Source organism: Colletotrichum fructicola, assembly GCF_000319635.2.
Source record: "Colletotrichum fructicola Nara gc5 chromosome Unknown KSG_Nara_v1_contig01, whole genome shotgun sequence".
In the NCBI taxonomy this organism is placed as follows: domain Eukaryota; kingdom Fungi; phylum Ascomycota; class Sordariomycetes; order Glomerellales; family Glomerellaceae; genus Colletotrichum; species Colletotrichum fructicola.
In genome coordinates, this window is record NW_027094051.1 from 7,988,567 (window position 1) to 8,005,720 (window position 17,154).

The following is a 17,154-nucleotide window of genomic DNA, read 5'->3' on the forward strand; positions in this document are numbered from 1 at the left end:
GTTGATTTTGGGATTCAATTGGTCCATAGACCAAATACAACCAGCATTCCAGAGAAAGGACTGCCGGGAAGCAACTGAGGGCAACCCACAGCCAGATAACCTCCTCCTGAATTGCATGGGAAATCGAAAAAAGCGCCAGAAACATGAGTGCGGAGATAGTGACAAGGATGGTGCCTGAGATCACCGAATCCATGATATCAAGAAAGCGCCTGTCACTCATGTCGTAATAGTCGTCGTCAAAAAGGTGTGGCAAGCGTAGTCGAGTCTGCCACAGACGAACATGGCGTATGATGACATGCTTGTGTTTTAAGAGAAATCGCTTGGAAGCCGAGAGGTCGTGATCGGTTTTCACAACATTCTTCTCGGCGTCGTAGATGTTGTCAAAATCTGCTGTATATTTATCAAGCAGTGATTGCTTTTCCGGTACGGAGTCCATGATGTGTTTGATAGCGTAAAATGAGGTGGGGTTGAAGTTGGAGAGGTTTGTGGGTGATGCGATCAAACCAACAATCACTGTGAGGTTTATTTTATATCTTGTAGTAAATCTTCTTCCAACGTGTCATAGAAAGTGGCCCATGATCCCGTGGTCAAGGCTATCATTTCGTGATTTGAGTTTCCCATTTCGCCAAGTGTATGAGTGCCCTTCAAGGTCTTCAATTATAAAGCCTTGTCCATTCGGTTCTACGTCCGCACCTTTTGCACTATTTTCGATGCGTGGCAAAACCTTGTGCCAGGCATTATGGATGTATTACAGAGATGCCAAGACTAAGAACGTATTGAAGAGTAGTGATTAGACTGGTGAATAAGCCAGCCGTGAGAACGCAAAAGAGTGAAGTTACAAAGTCTCGAACCAAAAACGCTACACCCGAACCGCGCCCAAATGGGACGGCTTGACATGATCCACCTATTTACTCTCAGCCTCCTCCTCACCCTTCTCCCATCCCAAGATCTTCGGCCCAAAGTTGTACCACCCGTAACCCTCAATCGACGCAAGCACACAGAAGCCCGAGATTAACCAGAATCTCGCCCTGGGGCTCGATGTGATGTGTCGGATGTTGAACGCCGGAATCTCGACGTCGTCTGGCTTGCTGCCGTTGGTGCTCTTCCCTGCTCCGGCTCGGGATCGGGCGGTGGTGGAGAACGCGGAGTACGGCGACCGGAGTGGAGTGCGGAGGGCCATGTTGGTGATGCGCGCGGCCATTGGAGACATTTTGGAGTCTTTTTTTCGGGTACAGTAATTACTGATCTTGTTTGAAGACTGTGAATATCAAGTAGGATTTATTCTGATCTCTTGGTCATTGATAACGCGCCGAATCTGTCGTATTTATCTTTCTCGTCGCTATTTACGACCCGAGCGTCTCTGCTACGATATTTACGAAGGATGCGTCAGGCGTCATCCTTAAACGGCATGGTAAGGCGTGAGGCGCCACCGAGACCGGCTGAGCCCGGAACCCGACCCCTCGGAGCGCATCGGGTCAGATTTATTCATTCATTCGCCAATCAAACCTGCTTGGAAGATGACATTCTTGGTTCAATAGGTGATTCATATTTCGCACCTGGTGCAACATGTTTTACAACTGCCCGTGAGCCATAATCTATCCGCACAGCAACGCCAATCCAATGCAACGTGAACGCCCCTCATTTCTTAATCGTAAGCGGCTTGAACGGCTTTCGCAGCCGTTCTATGGGTGCAATCCCCCCTTCCTTCTTCAACGCCGCGGGTCTCTTAAAACCCCCAAATCCGTTCGTCGTTGTCGTAGCATGCAAACAGCTCGCCGGGCGCTCCCGTATCGCCGGCGGCACATCTTTGTCTTCATTTTCCTTCTCTGGTCTCGGTGGCGAGCTCGAGAAGTTTGCGTAATGTTTCTTTGGCCCTGCATCGCCGTCGAATGCTGGTTTCGACGGCTTGGAGGGCATCCTGTTGGCGCCTAATTTGTGACTGGCCAGACAAGGCTCGATAGCTGGCGTGGGGGCCTGCCCTCGGTGCAGATTTGGCAGCTCGGGCATCTCCTGGAGAGGATGCCGCGGGGGAGGGGCGGGCATGCTGCTAGTGTCTGACATGTCGGACCTCGATCGCTTGACGAATCCCAGGAGGCTCTGCTGATCGGCCGGGCGCTTAGTTGTCCCTCTCCTGGGGCCTGTCGACTTTTGCGGCGCCTGGCGACGGTCTGGGCCTTGGACTGACGCTGCCATTTCTTTCGCGGCAGCCTGTATCGCCGACTGAGCCGCGGTCGCGGTTGTGAAGCCGGGGAGGGACGACATGGTAAAGCTTGATGCCGCATCCATTGTCGTGGCCGTTCCAGAGGTATGCCATGATGGGGCCACCTGAGGGTCTTCCTCTGAAGCCAACGCCATCTGCGGCCTAGCGCGCCGCTGCCATTGACGATTCCTGTCGTTGCCCCCATCTCCAAACGCATCCTCTGGGTTCTCGGGGTACAAGTTGTCTTCCGGTCGTTCCATCAGCGGCATCTCGCTAAAGACCTTGTTCTGCGAGGGAACCTCGGACTCTCGCCCGAGTATCCGGCCAACCTCTTGTAGCACACCAGGTTCAAACGACGGACCGCGCTTCCTAAAGTACGGATGGATCTCCGAAGGGATGAACTTGGACAGCTCGGTGCGCTCGCCCCCGTTGCCTCCGTTTGACGAACTGTACATGGGACAGCTGAGGTAGAGCAGGGACTTGGCTCGCGTCATGGCCACGTACAGGAGCCGGCGTTCTTCGTCCATGTCTTCAGACCGCGCATGCGGGATGGACCCGTTGTACACCGCCGGGACGAAGACGACCGGCCACTCGAGTCCCTTGGCTGCGTGAATCGTCGAAATGGTCACCAGAGGCTTGCCTTCGGTATCACCCTTTTGCGCGTCTGATGCCAGGGAGACGTTTGCCAGAAACCGGCCGAGAGCGTCGTTCTCCTGGACCTGCTGAACCCCATCGACCTCTGGGAGGCGATCCTCATCCGCCGTGGCACTCAGATCCCGCATGAAGTCGCCAGCTAAGCTGATGAACTCTTGAACGTTGGCCCACCGTGCCTCGTGGTCTTCCGGGTAGTTCTCCTGGAGGTACTTTTGGAAGTTGAGCTGGTTCAGGAGGCTCTCGATCATGTCCACGAGATGGTAATAGGTGCTTCCTGTCGGGGGCTCCTCGATTTTCCTCCTAATGCCCGAGATTATCCGAATCAGTTCGCCGCTGATTTTCTGCTCCATGGCCTTCTTGATGTTGGTCTTGGCAGTCCGGTCTCCTCGGCAGTGCTTGTTCAGCAGAGACCAGACACTAAGCTTGGCGCTCTCTGCCTCTTCGAGAAGCGACTTGATGGTGGCGTCGCCGATACCGCGACGGGGCACGTTGATGATGCGCGCAACGGCGTCGTTGTTGTCCGGCTGGTAAATGACGCGCAGGTAATCAAGAATCACCTTGACTTCTGCGCGGTCGTAGAACTTGAATCCACCAACCATGCGGTAAGCAAGTCCTGCCTTGCCAAGAGCCGATTCGATATGTCTGGAGAGCGAGGCGGATCGCAGCAGAATCGCCACGTCGTCGTAGTTCAACATCTTGCCTGCCATCAAGAGCATTCGCTTAATCTCCGAGACCATCCATTCGGCCTCGACAGCGGAGGATTTCAGTCGGCGCAAAACCGGCCGCGTCCCTTTATTGTGGATTGGTAGCAGCACTTTCTGGTATCGCCGCTTGTCCTGTTGGATAATCTTGAGGGATACATCCAAAATGGCCTGCGATGATCGGTAGCTTTCTTCCAGGGAGATTTCATCAGTCTTTGGGTAGTCCCTCAGAAGGCGGTAGAGGTTCTTGATTTCGGCTGATCGCCAGCCGTAGATGCTCTGGTCCGGGTCGCCCACGATGGTGATTCTCTCACGGGCCTGCGCAAACAGTTTCATGAGCTCGTACTGGATGCCGTTTGTGTCTTGGTACTCGTCAATGAGCACAGCCTGCACGTTGGCGACGCAGGAAGGATGCTTGCGCAGCAGCTCCACGCACTTGGTCAAGAGATCGTCGTAGTCCAAGAGATTCGACCGCTCCAAGTGATTTTGGTACTCTCGGTAGCAAGTCTCCAGATCGGGGCTTTCCGGCTTAGAGGCATTTCCTTTGGGAGGGCTTTGGACGTCACCCTTGGCCTTTTTCTTGCTGATCCAGGACCTCGCCGCCGGGGGGTCCACTCCGAGCTGGAAGCGTTTGCATATCCTCTGGATGATGGCCCTCGAGTCTGAGTCGTCTGCGATGCCAAACTTTTCATCAAGCCCAATCCGCTTGCCATATGCAGCCAAGTACCGACGCGCAATGCTGTGAAATGTGCCCAGAACGATTCGCTTCTCGCGATCACCTCCCAGTGCCCTGCCAATGCGTTCCTTCATCTCCCTGGCGGCCTTGACTGTGAATGTGGCCACAATCATCTCTGATGGCGCGTATCCGACATTGTCAACGAGCCATACGACACGTGAGGTCAGCGCGTGCGTCTTGCCACTGCCTGGCCCTGCCAGGATGGCTACCGTCGCGGCCTTGGACGTGACGGCTCGGCATTGTGCAGTGTTGAGCGTGGCCAGGATGGATTCAGCCGGGCCGGGGGCTGAACTCGACGAGTTCATCGTGTAGGGCGGTCATAGGAGACGTCAAGCAAATGAGTTGTCGTAAGGGAAGCGTGCCGGCTATCAGACTACAGACGCGTCTCGCCGCGCGACCATCAACACGCCAGGACCCGGCAGATCCCCGGCCCATACGGTGTCACGTGCACGTGTCTCGCTTGAGCACAGACCAAGCGAGATGTCCGCTCCTACTCCGGATAACCACTACTCCACCACCGGCTTTATCACCACTGCCACCGCCTCCGAGACATTGATAACTGTTCCCAAGCGGCCAGACCATCGGGCGACCCGACTATCCAGGCAGCCTTGCTTCGACAAACGTCATCATTGAATCAAAGAAGCTTCCACCAACACCAGCCTTCACGAACTTATCCATCTCCGGATATCTATCAAACGTCCATCGGCTGTCCCCCGAGAGAGATACCACCCGCCGAGACTAGCGTTCGCGCTCGACGCTGCTGATTCGTCCAAATTGTTTCGATTTCCTCTGGCCATCCAGCTAGAGGGTGTCGAGAACGCTCAATCGGGACTCGGGTCAAGCATCGCTCGGACAAAGTTTGTTTTCGCTTTGATGACTCGCAAAGAGACATTATTCCCGCTGCAAGCGACGCGGACGTTTTCCCAAGGTTTTCTGGTTCGCAACAGCGCAGCTCAACGGGCAAACTCCAAATCAACGTCCCATCAGTCTAGAAGAACGGCGACGACGATCCTATCACGCATGCCATCACGGCCGCAAAGTTGCGATCATCACGCTTTAATGCTGACCACAATGTGAAGTCACACTGCGCAGAGATCCCATTCGAGGATGCCTGTGATAGCGATTCCGCAGAGGGCATGGTCTGTGCCATATGTCGTGGCCTATTGCAGCAGTGCGTATGCGGTCAGAGAGACGGGTGATGGGCCGACGCAGGGGATGACCGCGGCGGCGACTGCTGGGAAGCCAAAAGACAGGACGAGAAAGCGAGACGACAGCACAGCTGACCCGGGGACGCTCGTCTTTTCACATTCTTCTCACGTCTTGAACCATGTCTCCTGGGACTATTCGGCCATGAGTGGCCAGCGGATTGGGGCCTCGCCGGCATGCATTTGCCCTGCATCAACGAATTGAGTTGGCAGAGTCAGTTCGTGTGTGGCACGGCGCGGGGTCGGATGTGACGAAGCAGCCCAATCACGACCCCGGCAGCCCTACTCGGCGCTTACGGCCCCTGCCATCACGTCGATCCGTCCAACCACATCTCGGGAAGCCCTTGGTCCTCCCGCCTCCTCTGCAGACGACATTAATAGCCACGGGCCATTTTGGGCGCTACTGCAATTCCATTGAGGTCGCCATCATGCAAGTGCGACCGCTTCGCAGACTCGTGCCTGGGGGCTTCAGCAAGTCAGAGTCGAGAGCACATGGCCAGCGCCAATCTCGACGCACTGCCGAACCTCACCAGCCGCTATATACCCTTTGTGCGCCGCATGACCGTGCCTTTCCATGTAACTTCTCCATCACAATGTGTTTCGGACCCTCCACCAGGAGGTAAGATCATCAAAGCTGGATTTGACTTTTAAAGACTTCCGGTGTCCTCACCACCATGAAACCCGTCAAAGCCCCGACTCTTAACTCTCGACTTCGCTTCTCGACCCTCGCTCTTTTCTTCTTTTGCAGTTATACACACGCAGTGCCCTCCGCCCACGAGCCTCGCAACAACAATCCCCTCAACATCCAGTGGGGTCCTGCACCATCGCCCGAGGACGGTCCGCCCGCATCTGCAAACGCTTTGAGAGATCCCGCCTACCTGCCATATCAGATAGGCGCCATCGTCGGTTCTTACGGCGTGTCATTGGTGCTGGTCGCCGTTTTGCTGCTCGTACTGTCCAAGAGACGTCGCGAGGCCCTCTCCGCTGGCGACAACGAGGTCGACTTTGACGAACCAAAGGCGTCACCCAGGCCGCTGAGACTTACCTTGGAGGTGCCAAACTCGCCCAGAAGCATCCCGCGGAGCCCCGTCCGCAACTTTTCGTACCCGCCCCCGGAGGACTACCAGACCCCGGAAATCCCGTCTCCCCAGACGCCGTACGTGGCCCCGACGCCCACGTCAACACTGCACGCACCTGGAATCGACGCTTCCGTGGACCAGAGGATCGTCGCAAAAGACAAGAAGATGGCGCAGACACAGCTCGAGGAGATGTACAAGTACGTGATGGAGCAGGAGGAGGCCAAGGCGCAGGGCATCATACTGCAGGGCTCGCCGGTCCTCGCGAGCAACTCGCAGTTCCCGCCGCCAAACAGTGCCAACTTTGGCAAGCCGACGCTCAAGAAGGAGAAGCACAAGCCGGCCAACCTCAACCTCGGCGCGGAGCCCAAGCCGGAGAAGAAGTCCCGCGCGTCGTCCATCTTCTCGGCCCTGCGCTCCCCCAAGAAGGACAAGCACGTCAAGGGCATCAGCATCTCGTCCCCGATCATGACGCCCATGACGGGAAGTTTCCCGAGGCAGGAGTCCCAGGAGATGAGCGCCATCCCGCCGCGGCAATACGCGCCGCCGCCGCCTCCGCCGGTACCCACCAACCAGGTCCCGTACGGGGTGCACCAGGAGAACGGGCAGGTGTCGCCCATCACCCCGGACCACTCGCCGGAGAGCACGCAGAGCATTGACGAGCGGATCGGAGGACAGCTCCCGATTGGCCACGCCCGCAAGATCTCGGCGGCGCCGTCACACGCGTCGCATGCCACCTCTGACATGGATCCCAACTCGGCCACAACAGAGAGGTCAACGGCCCCGCTCATCGGCCTGCCGCAGTCCCCGAAGCCGGGTGCGCGCTTCCCCACCTTGCCCGCCTCCCCCAAACCCGGCGCCACGTTCCCCTCGTCTCCTCAGCCTGGGGCCACATTCCGGTCCAAGGCTCCGTCGGCTGTCCGCACTGGCGGCGCCCTGCCCCTGCGTGCATACGAGCCGGCCCTCAGCTCGCCATCCATGGCATCGCAGACCACCAAGCAGACCGTGTTCACACGCACGGGACCACTGTCGCCGTCGGGAGCCCGCACGCCGGCGACAGGCATGGCTGTGCCGTACTCGCCGTACCAGCCGTTCACGCCCATCGTGCCAATGACCCCGTCGCTGGTGACCAAGGCGGACCGCAAGCGGATGAAGAAGCTCGAGCCCAAGACGCCGACGTTGGAGATGGTCAAGAGCGAGGACGACATTTGGTGAGAGGTTAGAAAGGGGATATACCATATAGACTGTGGATAGCAAGGGCGACCGGGTTAATGCGATTACGATTTTCTTTGATGAAGAGGGGCGTTGTGTATCTCGAGATTTCTTTGTCCATACACTTGCAGCAGCAGATGCACCGCGTCCACGGAAAACATGCCACACCACCACCACACACCGGGCTGGCGGAAACACGGGTAGACGAGAGTCAGAGTCATGGCCCTAGGTGCATGGCGAGAGTCAGGAAAAGCAGGTCTGTCATGCTTCTGGAAACGCGAATCTAGCATCTAGGTATTTAATAGGGTTTTCTCTACATTCTTGTCGAGTGCATTCAGGGTTCGTGCCATGTGTGTCAAGGACGAATAGGCGTTTCAGATGATTCAAATGAGAGCGAAGGGTGTCTCGCGTCTGCGTGTGTCTGCATGTGCTGATCGGCAGGGGTACGGCGAGGTTAACAGCAGACGGCCGTGTTTGGCGGGCACGCAGAGGGAACGAAGCTGGGGTATGTTAGCAGCCTTGTCGAGGGCATGCGGGGTTGCTTGGCCGTGGGATCGTGGCAGGTCGAGTCGCAGCCATGCCCATTGTGAGACACTTGCGAGGCGGGTTGGTCGAGAGGGCGGGCAGAGGCAGGGGAAGACGGTCGGGGCGAGGCATTGCCCATTGTTCTGAACTTCTGAAGGCCGAGGAAGCACTGCGGAGCGAGGATTCGGATCAGAGGAAAAAGAGATGAGAGACTCGAGAGAGACACGCACCCACACCAGGCACCAAGACCCAGAGAGGGAGAGAGAGACGATAGGGCAGCCACAGGCGACATGCGGTCCCTGGGATTGGCGGCGGGGATGGGGCACCGGAGTGGTCTGGAACTAGCAGCGGCCATGGCTGTTTGCAGCGGCCCAAGCACTGTACGAAATGGGGCCACAGAGCGTGCGTAGGTGCGTGTGCCATTCGTGTGTCTATGTTTTTTTTTTCTCTTGTTATTCTAGCCTCGAGGTCTAGTGACTTTTTCTTGTTCGGCGATCCGATGGGACCCAGTGGACGACGCTACGGCGAGCGCCGGGGGACGTGGAGAAGACTGACATGGCTGATGGACATGGGAATAAATTGGGACGTCGAGTCTGGGCAGACACAAACCGGGCAGTCTATTTGCTGTGCAGAGATGTGTGTGTGTGTGTGACGGATAATGTGTGCATAGCTAGTAAACACTGATGAGGCCCGACGGGATGACGAGATGGAAAAAGTGCCCGCTCCCACGCTCACGCCCGTTGGCAACGAGGGAGGATGTGACGGGACCACGGGCAATCACTCACTTCATGAAGAAGAAGAAGCTCTCTGCTGGCAGCGTCGATTGTGTCCGTATTGGCACTGGGTTTCTGGCTGGCTGGGCTGGCAAACCTGGCTGGAACTGGAAGCGTGTGTTCAGCGCAAAGCCCCTCCTTGCGCGCGTTGTCATAGGCCAGCTATCAGTGGCTTTCTTGGCTCAGTGGCGTTTCTCGCTGTGGAGCTGTCGAAAATGAGGCAGGCCGGCGCGCTGTTCCTGGCTCCCCGGGCACTGTACGCCAGTCGTCACTCGGTAGGATGTATCTCTGCCTGTGTTTAACGTGCAAAGATACAACGCCCTCGATGTGGGCGACGGCAAGGACGGGGGCCGTACCACTCGGCCCATTATCAGCTGTGGTTTCCCATTTATCGTACGATCTGCCTCCATTCTCTTCCCTTTCTCAATTCTCGCTCTCCTTCCATCCTCCCACCCAATTCCCTGCCCTCTCTTCGCGATCCAAGCATTCCAGAGCGCACCTCTATTCGTGTGCCTGAAATTCCCACCACGCACATCGACCCCCAAACCAACCATTTCGTGCATCTCGCGTCGAATCCCCTCGTCGCTGCTGACCCGTCGACCGAGTTTACCCCCGTGCAGTGCCGAAGTCTACCTTACAGTAACCCCCCCCCTCTCCAACGTACCAGAGAGAGGACCCCCAAGCAACCCAAGCTCTGAGCACCGCCAAACCTGCCCAGCGTCATACGACTTCCACCCGCCGATTTCTGCCCATCTGGGTCCCGCGTCTCCCTCCCGCCTGACACCACCTCGCAATCCCCATCCCTTCCCATCGCCTTCTGCCGACAGTCGTACGACCAGAACGAATCCCGCTGCGACCACGCCGCCGTTTGCCGTCAATCAACCGCTGTCCGTCCTGTTCGTAATCTGCCCCCTGCGGCATCGACACCGATCCATCGCGACCGACCGGCCACTCACGTCGAGTCCTATCGACTGCCTCGCCGGGTCCTGGCCCCCCCGTTCTCCAGTCCTGCGAAGGGCCGTCCACGGTACCGACTTCGATGAATTGAGCATCAGGCCATAGTTGCATATACACCGCTCTGCAACATGGCCGACCAGGATCAGAATGCCTTATTTGGGCTCGACGAGTCTAACCTCGGCGTGGCGCCGTCTTTCCTTGACGATCAAGACCCCCAGACCGTGAAATCTGATCCCAACGGTCAACCAAACATCGCCGCCGACAACCAGTCCTTCTATGACGCCAATTGGGGCTTTCAGGACACACCCCCGTACGACTCCTACAGCATCGCTGCCACCACCGCCGCAGGCGCCACTTCTCTCTTCCAGACCACCGCTCCGTGGGAGCTCTCTCCGAACCAGCAGCATCAACAACAACACCTGCCGCCCAACGTTTCCGCCGCCATCGATCAATCCATCGTCGCTCCGGCCGGCTTCTATGCCACTCCCGCCCCCTCCAACCATCACCAGCGAGGAGGCCACCCTCACACCCTCCCCGACACCACCCTGAACCTCCTCACGCCCGCCCAACAGGAGAAGCTGCGGAATATCGCCATGCCCGCCCATCTCCAGTACCAGTCACCCAAGAGCGAGCCGAGCCCCGGATCTGCCACGAGCGACCACAAGGCAGCAGGACTGTCCTCTCCGGATGCCCACGACTCGAGCAAGGCCAGCAGGAAGCGCAAGTCGTCCGCCGACGTTGACGATGAAGATGACGAGGACGACGAGAACCAGCCCGTCAAGAAGACGGCACACAACATGATTGAGAAGAGGTATCGAACCAACCTGAACGACAAGATTGCCGCCCTCCGAGACAGCGTGCCCAGTTTGAGGATCATGTCCAAGAGTGCCAGGGGAGAGGATACCACCGAGGACCGCGAGGAGCTGCACGGCTTGACGCCTGCCCACAAGCTGAACAAGGCTACGGTATGTATTCTGTGAGATCAAGTAAAACGGCACTAACATCCACAGGTCTTGAGCAAGGCGACAGAGTACATCCGCCACCTCGAAAAGCGAAATAACCGATTGCTCGACGAGAACAGCGCCATGCAGAACAGAATCGCCGCGTTCGAGAAGCTCTTCATGGCCGGCGCGATGAACGGCGCGATGAGCCCTCTCCAGCAACCGCCGACCCCGATGCAGTACCCGCAGGACCAGTACATCAACACGCCCATCGGCACCCCCCGCGGCGAGCCCGCCCAGGGCATGATTCCCGTGCCCGAAGACATGAAGCGCATCATCTCCGCGCAAATGGCCTCCGGCCAGCCGTATCCCGTGCCGCAACAAGCGTACCGCGGAAACCCCGCCCTCATGCGGCAGCAACAGATCCAGCAACAGCAGCAGCAGATGCAGCAGCAAGGCCGCTGGGGCAACTCGAGCCAGTACTTTGGCAAGCTCATGGTCGGTTCTCTTGCTGGTCTCATGATCATCGAGGCCGTGCGAGAAAACGAGCAGAGCAACGAGAGCCCCGAGGGCCGCGGCCTGTACGCTCTCCCCGTCCAGCTTCTCAGCTACCTGGGATCGCACTCACACATGCACATTGGCGGGTACTACATCTCCCCTGCCCAGATCATCTCGCATCTCAAATTTTTGCTCTTCCTTGGCACCTTCTTGTGGGTCTTTGTGCCCTCGCTGTTTGTGCCGTCCGACAAGAAGCCAAAGAAGGCGCACCAGCTCAGGGAGTCTCTCCAGGCGGCCGGATCTGTGGCGTCCCCTATTCACGTGCGTCGTCAGGCCTGGTTGACGGCCATCCAGACCGTCTGGGTCCCGAAACACAACTTCATCCTCGAGGCCGCTGCTCTGATTCTCAAGACGATGAAGCTCAGCCTCCGCAATGCTATTGGCGTTCACGGCTACCAAATGCTCACCGGCCTCACCGAGGAGCAGGAGGCTGCTCGCGTCAAGGCGTGGTCCATCGCCCTCGACGCCCAACTGGCTGGAGGTGACGTGGAGATCAACAAGAGCCGCCTGACTCTCACCCTCTTGGCATCCGGCACACTCCCCGACACCCCGTCCCGACTGATGCTCAAGGCCCTTCACGTCCGCGTCCTCCTCTGGGATCTTGGATCCAAGGGCCTGCACAACACTGTCGCCAAGAAGCTTGCCCGCTCACTCTGGAACGACGCCAGGAACATGAACCGTGCCCTGGCCCAGCTTCGCCGCAACTCCGAGCAGGTCGAAGACGACCTTCCCGAACACCTGGCCGCCCTCATCGAGCAAGAATGTGACGTGGTTCTCAACAACAGCGTCATCCAGCGAGCCTACAACCTGGCGTGGAACCTGGCAACGACCGAGGGTGTCACCGAGCACAACGACGGCATGGATGCCGTCGTCGACGATCAGGCTGTGCGATCCCCGCTGGATGCCGTCGCTGCCTGGTGGTCCAGCCAGACCATTCAGCGCGCCCTGGTCACCAGCCTCGAGGCCACCAAGGATGATGGTGACGCCCCCAGGGTCGTGTCGACCTGTTTGGAAAACGCCCTCAAGACTGCACCCATCGGCTCCGGCGTCCAGGCTCGTGCTCTCGTCGCCCGCGCCGTCCTCGTCGACGAGAAGCGCGGAGCCAACATTGCCGCCGCCCTCCAGAACGTCCAGCCCACCTCTGAGCAAAAGTCACTACACCAGATCGCCGCCATCATCGACTCTTCTTCCATGGTCCAGTCCCCCGATGTCCAGATGGCCCTCAAGTGCGCCATGGCCATCGCTCACCTGCAGCGCGCCAAGTCGACCGCCGCCTACCCCCAGGAAGGCCTCCGCCTCGTCGAGAAGATTGCCCGCCCCAGCGCCACCGCCAACATGTCCCTCCTCGGCTGCACCGCGCTGTTCAAGCTGATGGAGGAGCTCTACGCCCACCGTCCGTCGACCGAGTCTTTCAGCACATCCCTCGAGCGCCTCGCCGGCAGCCTGCGCATCTGGATTGGCAGCGCGCCCGGTGAAAAGTGCGGTCTGGAGCAGGACGTTCGCCACAAGATGGTCGACCGCTGCCTCAGCATCACCAAGAGCGTCGTCGGCATGGAGACGGACACGGGCTACGGCAGTATGAGCGAGTGCGAAGAGGACGGGTGCTGACAATCTTATTCCTATGTCTAGAGGCGGTATCTCCCCTTACTACATACTAGATGCATTTATTTTTCTTTATTTGTACTTTTTACGGACTGGACATGGGTTTTGGGCGTCAACCCGGGAGGATATATGTGTCGTTTGACCTGGCGTTTCGTACGGAAGCAACGTGACGACGGCTGGAAAAGGCTGGGACCAGCGGATTTTGCATGAGCAGAGACAACGGATGTCGCTTCGGGCTGGCATTGATCCCCTCGAGGACTGTCACAATATGGAATTGGGCGAGGGATACGGTCAGGGGATATATACGTGTCGGCTGAAAAAGTTGCGATGTTTTTATTTCTCTATAATCAGTGGCCGTGGGCCGCCGCTATGTAGAATCAATATCGACATGTGTCGTTGCGGGTCTGCGCATGAGTTGTATTGTGATTTATGATGATGGTGAGGGGCTGTCCTGTTTGAGGAGGTGCCGATGGTCGATGACACCCTCTGACTTGAGAGTTCGGCTGTGGTGGGAGGGCTTACAGAGGTACGTTTATGTCTGTCGATTACTCACCGCGTTGCTGACCCTGCGAAATAATAGGAGAAACTCCTGATGTGTGGTATTTCTGTTTATTGCGTTTATACGACAACACGCACTCGTCAGCCCACGACCGCTCCCTGACGGGCTGGAGAGTGATTCACCAGCGGAGACTCGCCAGCGGAGTCGAGCGGATACGGCACGGCAGTCCTCACAGGCGAGGAGTCCACATCCCCACCTTTCAAAGCTGCAGGCCCCACCCAGATAAACAACACATAGCCGTCGCTATCGGGGCCGAGCCAACTCCCTGCGTACGGCACATGACGGGCCAAAAGGGGAGCACACCGGCCAGGACTGGGTTATCAACGTCGCAGCAATGTCCTGCTCGAACGGGCTTCGCATGCCGCGCGGGCATATCGCCGTTATCTACACAATCGACGCTGACTGAAGGCCTGCGACCGGGATGCCAACTCTGCAAACCGGGCACCTGCAGCATCGCCCTGGAACGATGTGATGCCTCTCGACGGGCGATTAGCCACGAGCTGAGCTCTTCTTCCAGCAAGACGACAACCCTGCGAACACCCGGACGCACCAGTTCACCGTGCTCCTCACCCTGACGGCCAAATCGGAGCCCATCCTGCCGAGCGGGACATGCCCATCTTCACGACGACCTGCCCAATGATGGCAACGGGTGACCCCAATTACAACTCCCCGCACTCCCAATGGACACCACCCTTACGCACATCTCCAATCAGACGGCGACATTGCCGGCCACCATGTGACGCAAGATTGCATCTGCGCAAGGGAGCGTCCATCTCTTGTCGTGTTGACATGACCGCCCCTACCTGCTTTTATTGACCTCGCTTGCCGTTGGGGCTGCTCAACGTTGCGCCCATCAGGGCATGGGCAAATCACGGCGAGAGATGTGTCGGCATACCTTCCCCTTCCCGCGTCACCGGCATCCAGGGCCAGGAACAGCTGGCTGTAGCTGTCGAGGGGGCTACGATGCTTGATGGCCGAGGTGTGCGGTCATAAAGGGCGACGGCTGCCCTGGCGTCCCCTATCGTAACTCGAGGGGCACACCGCATCGCCCGCCATGCCTCGATACTCTCGTTCCGGCCTTGAGCTGCCCCGGCGCTCGTTCTTCGCCGTCTTTGCACTCGTGTCTTTTGTGCTCCTAGCCACTGTCGCTTTCACCAAGCTCGGCGCTCAACAGGGCCCCGCGCTGAACATCCGCCGCGATGATACGTGGAAGTCGCACCTCAAGGCCAAGACGCGCGCCGCGGCGGGTGACAAGTACCTGATCGGCGCCGGCAAGGCTGACATCACGGGGCCCGTCGTCGAGATTGGGTTTGCCGGGTATGCTGATCTGGACCAGGTTGGGACTGGTCTCAGGCAGAGAATCTACAGCCGCGCCTTCATTGTCGGCGATGTGAGCAAGCCGAACGATCGGTTTGTGTATCTCGTGCTGGACACTCAGAGCGGTGACACCGCCGTGCGCAATGGCATCTTGGAGGGCGTCAAGGCTCTCGGGTCTGGCTATTCCATGTACACCAAGGACAACATTGCCGTCACGGGCACCCACAGCCACGCCGGCCCGGGAGCGTGGTTCAACTACCTGCTGCCGCAAGTCACCAGCCTGGGGTTCGACAAGCAGAGCTACCAGGCCATCGTTGACGGCGCGGTGTTGTCGATCAAGAAGGCGCACGAGTCGCTGACCGAGGTATGTCGTTCACTGCTTCTCGAGACCTGACTGACGATCCAGGGCTACCTCGACGTTGGGACCACCGAGGTGACTGATGGCGCAATCAACCGCAGTCTCTGGGCGTACCTGGCCAACCCCGAAGAGGAGAGGGCCAAGTACAGCGCCAGCACCGACACTACCCTCACGCTTCTCCGCTTCCAGCGTGCCTCTGACGGCAAGAACATTGGTGTTCTCACGTGGTATCCTGTGCATGGCACTTCCATTCTTCAGAATAGCACCCACGTGGCTGGCGACAACAAGGGCGTCGCCGCGTATCTCCTCGAGAAGGATCTCGCGGGCGACTCGAGCACGGCTGATGGCTTCGTCGCTGGCTTCAGCCAAGCCAACGTCGGCGACACCACCCCCAACGTCCTCGGCGCGTGGTGCGACGACGGATCTGGCCAGCAGTGCAGTCTCGAGAACAGCACGTGCGCTGATGGCAAGAGCCAGTCATGCCACGGCAGAGGCCCGGCATTTCAGAAGCTAGACCTGGGAATTACCAGCTGCTATGAGATTGGCAAACGGCAGTACGCCGGGGCCAAGAGCGTCTACGTAAGTTGACCCATCCTCACACCGAGCCTGGCTGACCAGACAGACCGCCCTGAGCTCTTCGTCGACCCCCGTCACCGGCACCAGCGTCAAGTCCTTCCACTTCTTCCAGGACATGTCCTACTTCAACTTCACCGCGGCAGACGGCACCAAGGGCATGACCTGCCCGGCCGCCCTCGGCTACTCCTTCGCCGCCGGCACGTCCGACGGCCCCGGCGCGTTCGACTTCACCCAGGCCGACTCGGGCACCCCTGACGCCAACCCCCTCTGGGCGGTCGTTTCCGGCCTCCTGAGGACCCCGAGCGCGGCGCAGGCCGCCTGCCAGCAGCCGAAGCCCGTCCTCCTCGACGTCGGCGAGATGAGCACCCCCTACGCCTGGAGCCCCAATATTGTCGACATCCAGATGCTCCGCGTGGGCCAGCTGGTCATCATCGTCGCGCCCGGCGAGGCCACAACCATGTCTGGTCGCCGCTGGAAGGCAGCAGTCAAGCAGGCCGCCACGTCAATCGTCGACAACGACCCGATCGTCGTCCTCGGCGGCCCTGCCAACACCTACGCGCACTACATCGCGACCCCTGAAGAGTACGCCATCCAGCGCTACGAGGGCGCGTCGACCCTCTTTGGCAAAAGCACCCTCCCGGCCTACATCAACCTCACCGTCTCCAACATCGGCTTCCTTTCCCCCTCGGCCACGTCCACGCCGCCCGCCGGCCCGTCGCCCCCGGACAACCGCGGCAACTCGCTGTCCTTCATCACCGGCGTCGTCGTGGACGGCACCCCCAGCGGCCGCTCCTTCGGCTCCGTCGTCACGCAGCCGTCGGCGTCGTACTCCCGTGGCGCCGTCGTCAACGCCACCTTCCAAGCGGCCAACCCGCGGAACAACCTGCGCCTCGAGGGGACGTACGCGGCGGTGGAGCAACTGCAGAACGGTGTGTGGACGCAAGTGAGGAACGACGAGGACTGGTTTCTGGTGTACACGTGGACGCGCACCAACTGGCTGCTCGGGTACAGCGAGGTCACCATCAGCTGGGAGACGGCCGGGGACGGCGCTGCTGCGGGGACGTATCGGATCAAGTACTATGGCGATTCGAAGCCGTTGATCGGGTCCATCACGGCGTTTGAAGGGACGTCGAATAATTTTACGTTGGTCTAAGATGCCTCCTACCATGGGTGCAAGATTACAAATTTCATAGTCAATGTCTAA

General features: G+C 58.8%; 5 protein-coding genes across 5 annotated transcripts; 3 read left to right on the top strand and 2 right to left on the bottom strand.

The window, feature by feature from the left end:
* Positions 1-904: 904 nt before the first annotated feature.
* Positions 905-1,210, bottom strand: CGGC5_v002275 (uncharacterized protein; the record flags this gene model as incomplete). Its single annotated transcript, XM_032035258.1, has 1 exon — positions 905-1,210. The coding sequence occupies one exon, from the start codon at positions 1,208-1,210 to the stop codon at positions 905-907; it is 306 nt and encodes a 101-aa protein (XP_031885559.1).
* A 428-nt stretch (positions 1,211-1,638) lies between these two features.
* Positions 1,639-4,596, bottom strand: srs2 (ATP-dependent DNA helicase srs2; the record flags this gene model as incomplete). Its single annotated transcript, XM_032035259.1, has 1 exon — positions 1,639-4,596. The coding sequence occupies one exon, from the start codon at positions 4,594-4,596 to the stop codon at positions 1,639-1,641; it is 2,958 nt and encodes a 985-aa protein (XP_031885560.1).
* Positions 4,597-5,988: 1,392 nt separating this feature from the next.
* CGGC5_v002277 (uncharacterized protein) lies at positions 5,989-7,787 on the top strand (the record flags this gene model as incomplete). Its single annotated transcript, XM_032035260.2, has 2 exons — positions 5,989-6,072; positions 6,150-7,787. 2 exons carry the CDS (start codon positions 5,989-5,991, stop codon positions 7,785-7,787), a joined length of 1,722 nt encoding a protein of 573 aa, XP_031885561.2.
* Positions 7,788-10,167: 2,380 nt separating this feature from the next.
* Positions 10,168-13,146, top strand: sre1-1 (Sterol regulatory element-binding protein 1; the record flags this gene model as incomplete). The annotated part of the gene is made up of 2 exons (XM_032035261.1): positions 10,168-11,004; positions 11,050-13,146. 2 exons carry the CDS (start codon positions 10,168-10,170, stop codon positions 13,144-13,146), a joined length of 2,934 nt encoding a protein of 977 aa, XP_031885562.1.
* A 1,607-nt stretch (positions 13,147-14,753) lies between these two features.
* Positions 14,754-17,103, top strand: NCER2-0 (Neutral ceramidase 2; the record flags this gene model as incomplete). The annotated part of the gene is made up of 3 exons (XM_032035262.1): positions 14,754-15,380; positions 15,423-15,953; positions 15,997-17,103. 3 exons carry the CDS (start codon positions 14,754-14,756, stop codon positions 17,101-17,103), a joined length of 2,265 nt encoding a protein of 754 aa, XP_031885555.1.
* Between the last annotated feature and the right edge of the window lie 51 nt (positions 17,104-17,154).